At 38.9% G+C, this 12,142-nt stretch overlaps 1 protein-coding gene across 8 annotated transcripts in view; it reads left to right on the top strand.

The window, feature by feature from the left end:
- SATB1 (SATB homeobox 1) overlaps positions 1 to 9,641 on the top strand; it is a 92,182-nt gene extending 82,541 nt beyond the window's left edge. For 3 of the 8 annotated variants that reach the window (XM_079300631.1, XM_079300630.1, XM_079300632.1), the window contains 3 exons: positions 4,636 to 4,839; positions 5,314 to 5,409; positions 7,915 to 9,641. In XM_079300631.1, the coding sequence (XP_079156757.1) occupies positions 4,636 to 4,839; positions 5,314 to 5,409; positions 7,915 to 8,397 (783 nt within the window). In that variant the 3' untranslated portion in view covers positions 8,398 to 9,641. The remainder of the gene's footprint in view (positions 1 to 4,635; positions 4,840 to 5,313; positions 5,410 to 7,914) is intronic. The other 5 variants (XM_079300635.1, XM_079300634.1, XM_079300636.1 and 2 more) reach the window with 3 other exon arrangements.
- The last annotated feature ends 2,501 nt before the right edge of the window (positions 9,642 to 12,142 follow it).

The raw sequence follows: 12,142 nt of genomic DNA, 5'->3' as shown, positions 1-12,142 counted from the left end.
ATGGATTATGTACTTAGTCTTTGTTCACGGTAGATGCTGAAATGCAATTCACACTTTCTGCTAAAATGTTTGTATCAAATACCTCCCCATTTAGATTGATTTCTTTTTAACACCATATATTTTTATTATACTATGTGCCCTAGAGAATGATACAAAATAATCTTAAATATACTATAACCACAAAAAACCCGAGTGTGTCTTAACGTTGATACTCTAAAATGTTTTCCAGACTTAGATTTAAGCTATAGCCTTTCTAAAAAATGCTGAAAGCATTGTTATTCTGTAAGAAATATTCATCATTTAGCAAATTATTATCACTGTAACAAATTGACCAAGCAAGTTCAATTGCTTCACCTTGTAGCCTTCCCTTCTCAGACTAGATGTGTTTGTTGCTGATTTGGAAAGCTTTGGCCAGAGAACATTTTTCATGATTTGTAATCTTAACCTCTTTCATATAATTAGGGTAGGTATTTACACCTTAGGTGTAATTTTTTTTTTTCCTTTCTATAATAAAGAATGGAAGATATTTTATTCAAAACTCTATGTGAAAGAGCAAAAATTTTATTTAAGCAGAGCAGAGGTCTAACTGAAAAGAATAGAATTTGGATGTACAGATAAAATGCATAGATGCTTTCTTTAACATAAGCATGCTCATGGGTATTGCAGAGCCCAAGTTTGGCAGTTATCCTCTTTGCGCTTTTCCTGCAATAGTTTGGCAGTTCGGCTTTCACAGGTTTTTTTTCCTCTAATGTCTTGTGTTTCTTTACTAAATCCCTATCAGAAAACCAGACAGAAGACTCTTATTTATTTTAAATATCTTAGGTTTAGCATCTTTTTTTTTTTTCACCATTTTCTTGCTTACTGTAGCAAGACCTTTGCAGATGGTACTTGGTTACTTGAAAGTGCATAACAGTATTTTCTTTGTAGCAGATGGATTTAAGACTTTTAGTTCCCAATAAATGTAGGTTTACAATACATAACTTTACAGGATTTGTGTTGTATATAACAGGTTTGAACATATTATCTCAGAATTCATCTGCATGGCATTTTCAGCTTATCCAGGGCCCATGCCAGTATTTTAAGTAATAGGGAGAGCATAGTGATTGATAGCAGCTAAAGGCGTGATTTTGAATAGAAACAAAGGTTTTAGAACAGAAGGTGTCAAATTAAACTTTGTCAGTTTGAAAAGTAGTAACATCCTGAAAGTTCTCCAAACATATTTACATGTGGCTAATGTTTATATTTTGCTTTGTACTCTCTTTATATTCAGTGTAATGTTGCCTGGCAAATTTACTCTGTTTTAAAATCAAGGTTGTTCCCAATGTCATTGCAGAGTTTTTGGGGAGTTTGCCTTCCTGCATAAATGTATCAACTTCATTATTTTAATGCTCTTTTCTTAACAATGTACTATATATGCTGTATAAAATGGTCATGATCAAATCTGATTTATAAATATTTCCTTATTATTTTGTGGTCATTTCCACTTCCTGTAAAACTATAAAGACAAGAAAAAAAGGAAACTAGGCAGAAAATGCTCTAGACTTAAAAAAGCATGGAAGGAGAAAAACCAGCCCTGCTACATTCACTTGTAAATTCAACTGCATTATCTGCAGCACTTCATACTGTTTTAGATCAAATGGAAACAAAACTTATAAATTTTACAGAACTTAAATTAACCATTAGAAAAGTCCAGATGATTTCCTAAATTTTGCAAAAACATTTCATACTTTCTCATGTATGTGACTTTTATGAATGAGCTTTATTTCATGTACAGAATGAACAAGAAACTAAATTAAATACTTCTATTTTTATTTATCTTGAACCAAAAGAAAGTACATTGGTATAAAGTTCTTACTCTCTTAGCAAAGTAAGCCCCTACAGTCTCTCTTACTGTCCATCCACTGTCTCTTCTGAGAACACTGGTGAGATCAACTTTCATAAATATGTACAGAAATAAACCATGAAGACCAAAAAATTGGTTCTATCCTTGTAATTGTAAAAGAATTCAGTTGTTTCTTTCCATGTTTTCCACCAAATGTTTCATCAGAGTGTGTCTACTTCTTTAAAAATGTGCCTGGTGTAGTAGAGACATTTTAGTAGAACAGTAATCTTTTCTGTGTTCCCTGTCAGAAGTATCTGTCTTCATTATCTCAAAATCCCTGAAAGGCTAGCAGAGACATGTTTCAGGTTACAATTCATCAAATAATTTTAGATAAGGAATTAGAAGTATTATTTCAGCGCAAAAATTGAGAAAAAAATATTGGAAATACAGTGTTAGCTATCAGTAGTTAATAAAAATAAGGTCTGACCTTATTTTAATAGGGAAACAGAAAAGACACTAAGGGCAGAAAGTATTTCTTAGTTAACAAAAACTGTTGTGAAATATATTTAATCAACACAAAATGGTATTGCCTAGGAATTTTTTTTCTACTGAATATTTTTTAATTATAAAGGGTTTCTACTGCATTTTTAAGAAAAAACCAAACCCTGTGATTCCCATGGTCAGCAGACAAAACATGTGCACTTTGTAAATGCATGGTGCAACTTCTTTCCCAGCCTCTGTGTATGCCTTGGGGAGGTGTCATGGGTGGAGACAAGTTGTCTTGTCTTTTTTTTTTTTTCCTTCCACCAAACTGCCATGATAGACAGCTCTGCTCTTTGTTTCACCACTGTTAAAAAGAGATCCAGCAGTTTCAGTGCAAAGCAGTGCAGATTCTAGACAACCAAAGGACAATTTTTACGCTTTGGCATGGGATGGTTTGTGGCTTTGGGGTTTTTAATTAAGAATTTTGTTACTGCTTTTCAGTTAAAAGATCTAGATTGGTTTCTCTTCATCACCTTCTCTCCTCTGTTCCCAACAAGCTGTCTTTGCACCACTCTTGACTCACTGCAATAAGCAAACGCTGCTGTTGAGTGTAACCCAGCACTCAGCATCCCCGTGGGTGCAAGGTGAGCAGAGAGCTATGAGCAACATGTTGGTTTTGTTAGGGGCAGGGAGAGCTCACCCTGCTAATACATTCCAGTGAGATTCCAGAGACCCTTGCTACTGTTTTGAAAACATGCCATATGATTCCAGCCAGGACAGGCTGTGTGGTCAGCCTGAAGGCATTTGGCTGCATTTCCAAGTCACCTTGCTGAACCTTGGGGCAATATCTAGCATCCCCACTTAGTGCATGGTCAAGCAATAGCGTATGCTCCATCCCTAGGGTGTAGGGGAACCCTTCTGCTGCCCCTGCTGTCCCCTGTCTCCACTCCCTCCCTAGCACACCTTGTGAGCACCTGGCAGATTTTGGCCCCATTTAAATTTTTGCTTTTTCAGCTCTGCTACCTCCATCTCTGTAACATTTGTCATTTTGATAGATTCTTGGGGGCATTTTCTTCTGTGTCATTTGTTCAGTTTTTCACTTATATCCAAGCAAATATACTTCAAATTTTAATACACACCTCACTAAATATTTTCATATACAATATGAATGCATTAACATTATTTGTTTACTTTTACTCTTCCTGTTGTGGCAATATTTTTACACTGCATTCATTAACTATTAGCTATGAGTATCTTCAAAAAAATACATATCTATATGTCTATTGTATCTGTTAGTAAACCAGTCAGGATAAATCATTAATCACCGGTACATATAAAAAGGATCTAAAAGCTTCTGTACATTTATATTATTTGTTGATTCAATAAAATGTCACATTATCTTTCCTACAGCATTAAGAAATAAAACTGCATGGACCTATTTTTGAAAACAGATCCTTGAAGCTAAAATAAAAGGAAATATGCATGTTTTATACATGTAATATTTTGTTCCTAAATTTTAATATATTAGAAAATTTCTGCTGATGCACACTGTCCTAGCTAGAGGGTTTGCATTCCTCTTTTAGAACTACCAATGCACAGTTACAAAAAAAATTCCTCAATTAAATTTTAAGAAGGTGTAAGGAAACATTAAATTTTTGTGATGAACTCATATGTCTCTTTCGGAAGCAAATTAGCAACTGCTTCAGTTCTTGCAGAGGATTCTGTCGCCAGCTTCATATTATGTATCCCAAAGACTCTTAGGCACCTTGCTGTCCTTGATGTGGGAATGTATAAAGGGTGTATCAGAAGCTAGAGCACATCTTCCTTCCCCCCAACCCCTAATAATCCTGTATGTAAAACTGAGAGACTGGTTTTTTTCTGGGTCTATGAGGACAATCTGGAAACAGTTATGTATAATTTCAAATAAGTTCACCTGCAGAGCAACCTCTTCTTTTAGCAGAAATTAAGAAGTTATCTCTTGAGTGCATCATCATAGGATTCCTGTATTTTGAAAGGATATTAGGACATTCCTCTACTGCTGTGATTTACATTAGGCAGCCCTTCAGCCAAGCAAACAAACAGCAGCGCTGTGGTGTGAGACCAAGGGGAAGGTGCTTTCCAAAACGCCTGTGGTTGGTAAGGTCTGTAAAATGGCTGGGCAGCCTCTCAGTGTATTGGTGTTTGCTTTAAGCCTAGTCTGTGCAGTGAAAGCCCTTTCGATCAGGTGAGAGCATGAGAGAATGCAGCACCTCTAAAGTATAGATTTCCCTCCTTTTGCCCCTTGAAGTGTGACCAAAAACCCCTAATGTTTTGCTGGTTTTATCTTCAAGGGATGGCTCTGTGAGCTGTTACGTTGGAAAGAAGATCCATCACCAGAGAACAGGACCCTCTGGGAGAATCTCTCCATGATCCGAAGGTTCCTCAGTCTTCCTCAGCCTGAACGCGATGCCATTTATGAACAAGAAAGCAATGCAGTTCATCACCATGGTGACAGGCCTTCCCACATTATCCATGTGCCAGCAGAACAGATTCAGGTTAGTTTACCTTGGCCAATCCCGCAGAGCGCAAAGTAAATAAAGCTTTAAACGGAGCAAAGGAAATTAGTGTTTCTTCCCTCCCGGCCAGGCTAAGCGCAGGTCTCCCGGTGCAAGATAAGAGCACTGTGTCCACACCGGGTTCAAAGGAGCCCGCGCGGCCACCCGCAGCTCTGGCTGCGGCTCAGCTGCCGGGGAACGTGTGTGCTGGCAGCGGGGGCAGGCAGGGAGCCTGTGCCGCCTGTGCCTGGCTGGACACGCACCAGCACCAGCAGGCAGGGCCCTGTGGCACCGCTGTCAAAGGTCTGCCCGACAGAGCAGGAGGACCTTGTGCCGCCGCTGTTCGGAAACTAAGCAAGGGCGCTCAGCAGTGGCGGCTGGTCCTGGGCAGGAGTGAAGGGAAGGGGATTCCTCATCCCATTTTAACCCCAGCTGAGACTGGGGCGAGTCAATATTTGTTTGTTTCTCCTTCAGAGCCCCTCTCCCACCACCCTTGGGAAAGGAGAGCATAGAGGCGCTTTCCTACCAGGCCTGCTGACCGCTGGACCTTGGCTGGGTGCTGCTCCTCAGGTGAGCTGGCACAAGGGCTCCATGTCAGGGAGAGACAGGAGGGACAAAAGACCCACACCATGAGGCTTGGAAAAGCTGCCCTCTGCTTCAGGGCAGCCCCAGCAGGGCCTCCTCCAGGAGCTGCAGGCACCCGTTTGGCTGGCACAGGCGCTGCCAGCCGGGAGCGGAGCTGGCTGTTGTGCTAAGCTGTGCAGCCCAGGTTGTCAGTGGGGACTGATGTCTCTCTGAGCTGGCGACTCTTTAATCGCTTCTCACAAAAGGCCTGAGGTCAGCCTTGTAACTGCTCCTTCTTAAAGGGCAGATATTACCCCATGCTTCCCCAACCTCAGCTGAGACCCTGTGTATCACTTGTATTACCTATACAGAAAAACATTTACAAAGCTAGGAAGGATAGAGTTATCTCACAGCCAGAAACAACACGAGTGTATATTAAAGATAAAGCAAACTGAATAAGACAATCCCTTAGGATATCAAGTACTAAAATAATTGTGAAAGCCTGGAAACTTGCTGTTTGATTTAGCAAAAAGAGAGAGAAAGATCTATATTAAGTAATAAAACAGCACTTGTTTGAAAATGTACATTGTTTTTAATAAAATCGCTTCTTAAGGGGATAAAAGGAGAAGCTTATGCACAGTATAAACATTCAACCACTATGCCACTTACTTAGATTTTCTTGCCTTGTTGATAAAAATTGTGTGTTTGATCTCATAAATATTATTCACATAAGCAGTTGCATTGTAATCTCTTAATAGGACTTGTATGAGTAAGGATTTGGAGATTGGGCCTGAGTTTTGTCTCCACTCTTCTACATGGTAATTGTTGTAGATGCATAAATATGTGGGTCAGACACAAGTTTTCAAACTGTATATACAAAGCCTCCAGTCTTGTAAGAATTTAATGTGCTGAGAGTAGTCTTGAATCTCTTCAGGACTGGAGCCTTGAATGGGACTGCTCACAGACCATAAAACATGAAAAGACCTGAATAGGGATGAGGAGGGAGCCCTAATTCCAGGGTATTTGTGTCATATCTTAAAACATGAAGATCACTTAAAGCCGTGTCTTCTAAACTGGTTATGGAGGTCTGTGCAAAGTCTCCACAACCACAGGAGTCCCTATGAAGTGGACAGAATTATAATCCCTCCAATATTTATACCATTTGTACAGCATTTTGTGCTTCTTAAGGTCTCAAAGAACTGCTGCTAGAAGCCTGGAAATCACTACCAAAACATAGCAAATTGTTGAAGGGAGACTCTCAAAGGGAAATAAAATGCAGTGATAGCAACTGCTTGTTTTGCTGTGGTTGTTTTTAATAATAACTGGTGGTTTGTACCATATGACAAGAAATTTGCTGATCCAAAATATCATACTAACCAGTGCTTCCTGTGCTATGCAGCAAAAGAATTGTCAACACAAACAGTAGCTGATAAATTTACTTTTGATTTTAAACATGATCTTATAGTGTACTGTACTCTGGTGGTAGATGGGAAAAACATTTCTGTCCCTAGGGCTTGGTGCCTCACCTTTTAAGAATGTTTCTGAATCCATGCTTGCAAAACTTCATTTTAAGCTCTTGTTAATTATTTACATCATGATTTGCTTTATCTTATTCTTCTGATGTGCATATTGGCTCATTTTTATTGCCTGAGTTTTTGGAATGCAGCATGTTCCCTTCTAATAATAATAGTGCAACTTATTTAGAGCTTTGCATCTTAGTGCTTTATAAATATTAACTAAACAATCCCCAGCACAAACACAGAGGCAGGTAAATAGGTCTGTAGCTGTTTATTTGTTGGGATATGGGCACTGCAGGTCTGCTCAGAGACCACAGGCAAGAGAGGTCAGATTCAGAAGGGGAAATACAGATTTCTTCCCTCCAGATCCCTTTGTCCTTGCCGAGGCTGGGTTTGACAGCGTCACGTTAGGCGCTTCCAGCCAGCACATTCTGTCGTAATGTTCACAAGTTCAACAAGACTTCAGTGCGTGCTGAGGTCAGATCAGCAGTGAGATATTTCTGTACCTAAGGAGCTAAAACTCTCTCCTTCCCCCTGACTCCCCAGTCCCTTCGTCTAGCTATTGCTAGAGATTTGCAGCCCTTGTTTTTGGGCAGCAGCTGCCGTTGCTGGCAGAGCTCCGGCATGTTTGCCCTCATCTGGCACTTTTCTCACTTTGTCCTTGCTACAGTTCTGGCTAAGCTGGTCAAGTTAATCCTATACTATGTCACCTCCTTAGCATTCTGTCTTGTCTGCACTTGACTCATGGAACATGTTCATTAAAATTTGTCAGCTAAACTGCACCGACGCTGTATCATCGGTGCTTTTGGTCCGGCAAACCTACGGTGTTCTTTTTGTTCTTTCTTTTTTCCCTTCCTTTTTGTTCTTTAAACTTACTAGGCCTTTATTTGTAGCTCTGCAATATCTTCGCCCCCGCTCCCTCCCCAGGATTTTCTCAGTAACAAAATATGAACAAGAATACATGTACAAAAAAACGCTGTTCTTTGTCTTGCAGCAGCAGCAGCAGCAACAGCAACAACAGCAGCAGCAACAGCAACAACAGCCAGGTCCCAGACTACCCCCAAGGCAACCGACAGTAGCATCACCAGCTGAATCTGAGGATGAAAATCGTCAGAAACCCCGACCGCGAACAAAGATTTCTGTTGAGGCCCTCGGGATCCTACAGAGTTTCATACAAGATGTAGGCCTGTATCCAGATGAAGAAGCAATCCAGACTCTCTCTGCTCAGCTTGATCTGCCCAAGTACACCATTATCAAGTTCTTTCAGAACCAGCGATATTATCTCAAGCACCATGGGAAGCTGAAGGACAATTCTGGTTTGGAGGTGGATGTTGCAGAATACAAGGAAGAAGAGCTGCTCAAGGATTTAGAAGACAGCATCCAAGACAAAAATGCAAACACGCTTTTTTCAGTTAAACTAGAAGAAGAGTTATCAGTAGAAGGGAACACAGAGATTAATGCTGAATTGAAAGACTGATTTAAAAGTATTATTTTCTTTCAACAGTGCCGCTGGTATTTACTAATGAAATGAAAATTCCATCTTGCGTTGTGTCAAAAACCCTTATTATTCATTGTTTGGCCAATGAATCTTCCAAAACTTGCACAAAAGTTGAAAAAAAGGATAATGCAGACTGCACTAGATGTTTTACTCTGTTTTACAAACTGCTTCGCAGCAACAGATGAAGCGTTGAGGATTGTTTGATATTAATTTGTGTTCACTGGATACACTGTGAGTGTACCCAATAAGCATGATACCAGTGATTTTGATTCTGGAGCCTTCAGACAAGCATTACAACTTTTGTGATTTACTGTTTTTTCGTTTCTGTTTTGTTCTTGTTTTTTAATTATTACTGTAGCACTCCACACTTGATCTTTGAAAAATCACATTTATTTAAAAAAATAAAATAAAAAGAGTTTGTTACTCTTGTTCTATTGTATGTTACAAAAGAACTATAGACTGTGGAATGCAGTTTAAAGATAACATATGCCAACAAATGCCTTGTATTATATGGCACTGCCGTAATTCAGATTTGTTTTCTTTTGGAAATAAAGGTCACTGTATTTTTTTTTTCCATTCTCATTGTTACATGGTTTTAGAGAAAATGAAAAAGAAAATGTGAAACACAATTTAGTCCTCATTATTTATTTGTAGATCCTGCAGCATCATGTTGTAATTAATTTTTTTGGAAGTTTCCGTTAAATGTAATATTGCTTCTCTTGTTACCATACTGATTTTTTTTCTATTTATAAATGTATTTTGATGGGCAGTAAAACAAAGTGTCTTAAAAGTTTTAAATAGAGAAAATGTGCTTTACACAGTTGCCTATAAAAAGTGCTCTATGTTATCCAAGCAATTCATACTATAAGCTTCACTCTTATTGTTGTATGCAATTTTTACTATCATGCAAATAAGCTTAGGTAAATAAAACTAATAGATCACCTTAGAAACTTATGCAATTAATGTGAAAATAATTGATGTTTGCAATGTGTCTTCCTTTGGTTTACAATCAATTTTAAAGCTACAGCTGTATAAATTTTCTGTATAAAGGTGTATTTCTTTTTTATGAGTTTATTGCTATGAAAACACCAGTTATTTTGTTACAGCTGGCTGTTTTTATAAGTGTATCACAATTTTCTTTATGCAGAAATGTTCTGACTAGGAGTGGTTATTGACTGTAACTACACAATTAAAATTGTTTGTATGGTATGATATGGCAGGGTTTGTCTGCGTATGTGTATATCTGGGAGGAATAACTTCTTCTTAGTGCACATCATACCTTCTTGCCACCACTTTGTTCTCCTTTAAAATCACAGGCAGATTTTTTTAATGACCTTCTTAAAATTTGAATTTAGATAATATACCTCAAAAAGAAACACAGTTTGGTTATGAAAATCATAACCTGTCTTTTCTTGGTTTAAAAACTTGCCTGCCCAACAGAGATAGCAGGATATTATTGAGTCAGAAGGCTATCAGGCATAAACATATTTACAGTTCCTGGCAGTAATGCACTTATAATGGATACAGCTGGTTTTATTTTACACTAGAATTATGCTAACACTGTTCCTTGCACTAATGTATAAACATTAAAAAAAACATTAATAGTCATAAAATAAATAGAAAAGATGGGCTTTGCCCATAGCAGTCTCCTTCTAAGCAAGATTATTTTTAATGATCACTAATAAGGTTCTTGATAAAGCCATAACAATTGGTGACCTCTGAATTTATGCAAGTCTCATGTCTAGGCTAAAGACCAATCTGCAGCTAAAAGTTATGGAGTACACACTGTTGTTCTCCTAGGAGAGAAATAGCTCATGCAGTGTGACTTGGATGGGCATTCAGCTCAGCTCTTCCCAAAATGACTAAAAGTTTGCAAAACTCAACATGAATTTCAAAGGCACAAATGACTCTTAGCAAATGCCTTGGTTTAGTTCCATGAAATTCATAAGGAAATTTAAGGCTGCTGCAGGTTGTCCTTTGTCTCAATGTCCTTGTGGGTCCATTGAGCAGCTCTCAGCTGCAGCACCTCTTGGTTCTCCCAAGACTGTGTTGAGTCTGCACCATAGTTTGGGCTTGGGACCCAGTCCAGTTTGAAGGAAAGCCTTAGTACCACTCTGGGAGGGAAATAAGCCTTAGGAGGGACACATACTTGTAATTTGGCATTGCATTGCAATAAAAAGGCAGTAAAACCATGCTCTCACTTAAGGGACTTGTAGTAGCTATAAAACTATTGACAGCCCAAAGCTATGCTGGTCACTAAAAGGCAAAATTAAGCCTAGTCTAGGGAAGTCACAGTGATCATGATTGGATTTCTTCCCTTATTTCAAATGGCATTGTTGCTTTGTGCAGCCATGCAGACGGAGCTAGGGCTGACCTTGTACCCTGCTAAGGGGCAGGGTATGTAGCCCAGGCAGTGCAAACTGTTTTGGTGGGCAGGACAATACTGCTGGCACCTTAGGTACACTCTGAAACAATGTGTGCACATACAAGGCAGAAGGGGGAGTGAAGGAAAGACTTTCCTAGAATATACCTCTATCCACACTAAACACTAGTACACACAGCATTCCAAATACCAGAAAGAGGGCAACCCTAGAAGAGCATAAGAAGAAAAGTTTATAAAGTAGTCTTTGCTATTTCGCAAACAATTTCCTTTTCTTTTATCATTTTAAGTTTTATGGGTGCTGAAGTAGAGGCCATGTGTGCTTGCAGATGGTTATTATAGCTGTTTCTTTTCCATTATCTTCATTGTTCTTTCTCTTACTGTAGCTGAGGTTATCTTCCAAATAGTTCACCCTCTGTGGTCACACATTACCTGCATGGGAGTTCAAATCATTGCCCTTTTGTATCCCAGTGGGTGGGCTGCAAGTACAGTCTTTTAACTTGGCCTATGTGACCAAAAGCATTTTTGTTAAATCTTTGGCAGTGTTTTCAAATGTGATATGGGTAGAAAGGAATCCAGCTTTCTGTGAATGCAAGAGATTTGTACTGTTAGGAGTTCAGCTACAAAAAGCATATGCTACCTTGACTCATAGACCAGGAAGACTACCTAGAAAATTACCTTATGCCCTTTTCTGTTCCTAAAGTTCCTTTTTCTCACCATCCAGTGGAAACCTACCAAACACACCCCCCTCCCCCCCAAAAAAAAAACCAAATAAACAAACAAACAAACACACCTTTCCACTTCAACAAAGATTAAGAAATCAGACTGGAATTCTGTAATGAAGCACAAAAATTGAGACATAAAACCACTCTTAGTTGGGAAGTTGTTAGCAAAACTCAGTGGGTAGGGCTTCTCTGAGTATATGAATGAGTATTTCATACATACTTAGGGAAGAACAGGGAAGGAGTATTACTAAGAATAGAATTTACGCTGCAAAGAAATCCAAATGCCTAAAAAGAGAGTGAAATGGGTGCTGGGAAGGGATGGCAGGACTTAGGTTTTACTATAAAACTTAGGTATTTACCATGTTTTATGGTGTTTACAATAAAAAGTGGAGTATTTTTACTCCCTGACGATTCCGATTATTCTATATTTAACTGACAAGATTTATGTGCATATGCTGGAATCCCCACTGTGTGTTTTTCCACTCTGAAAGAAACCCAAATAGACCCCAGATTCCAAGTGGTCTGTGGCCTGGGGACAGTCTTAAGCCCTAGTCACATCAGATACCACACCCTACAATGCAGGAGTTTAGATTTGTGTTTTGTAGAACTACTTAAATTG

The sequence above is a fragment of the Erithacus rubecula genome (assembly GCF_903797595.1).
Source record: "Erithacus rubecula genome assembly, chromosome: 3".
Lineage (NCBI taxonomy): Eukaryota > Metazoa > Chordata > Aves > Passeriformes > Muscicapidae > Erithacus > Erithacus rubecula.
The sequence above is the reverse complement of the archived record's forward strand: the minus strand, read 5'-3'. Positions and strand labels throughout refer to the sequence as shown.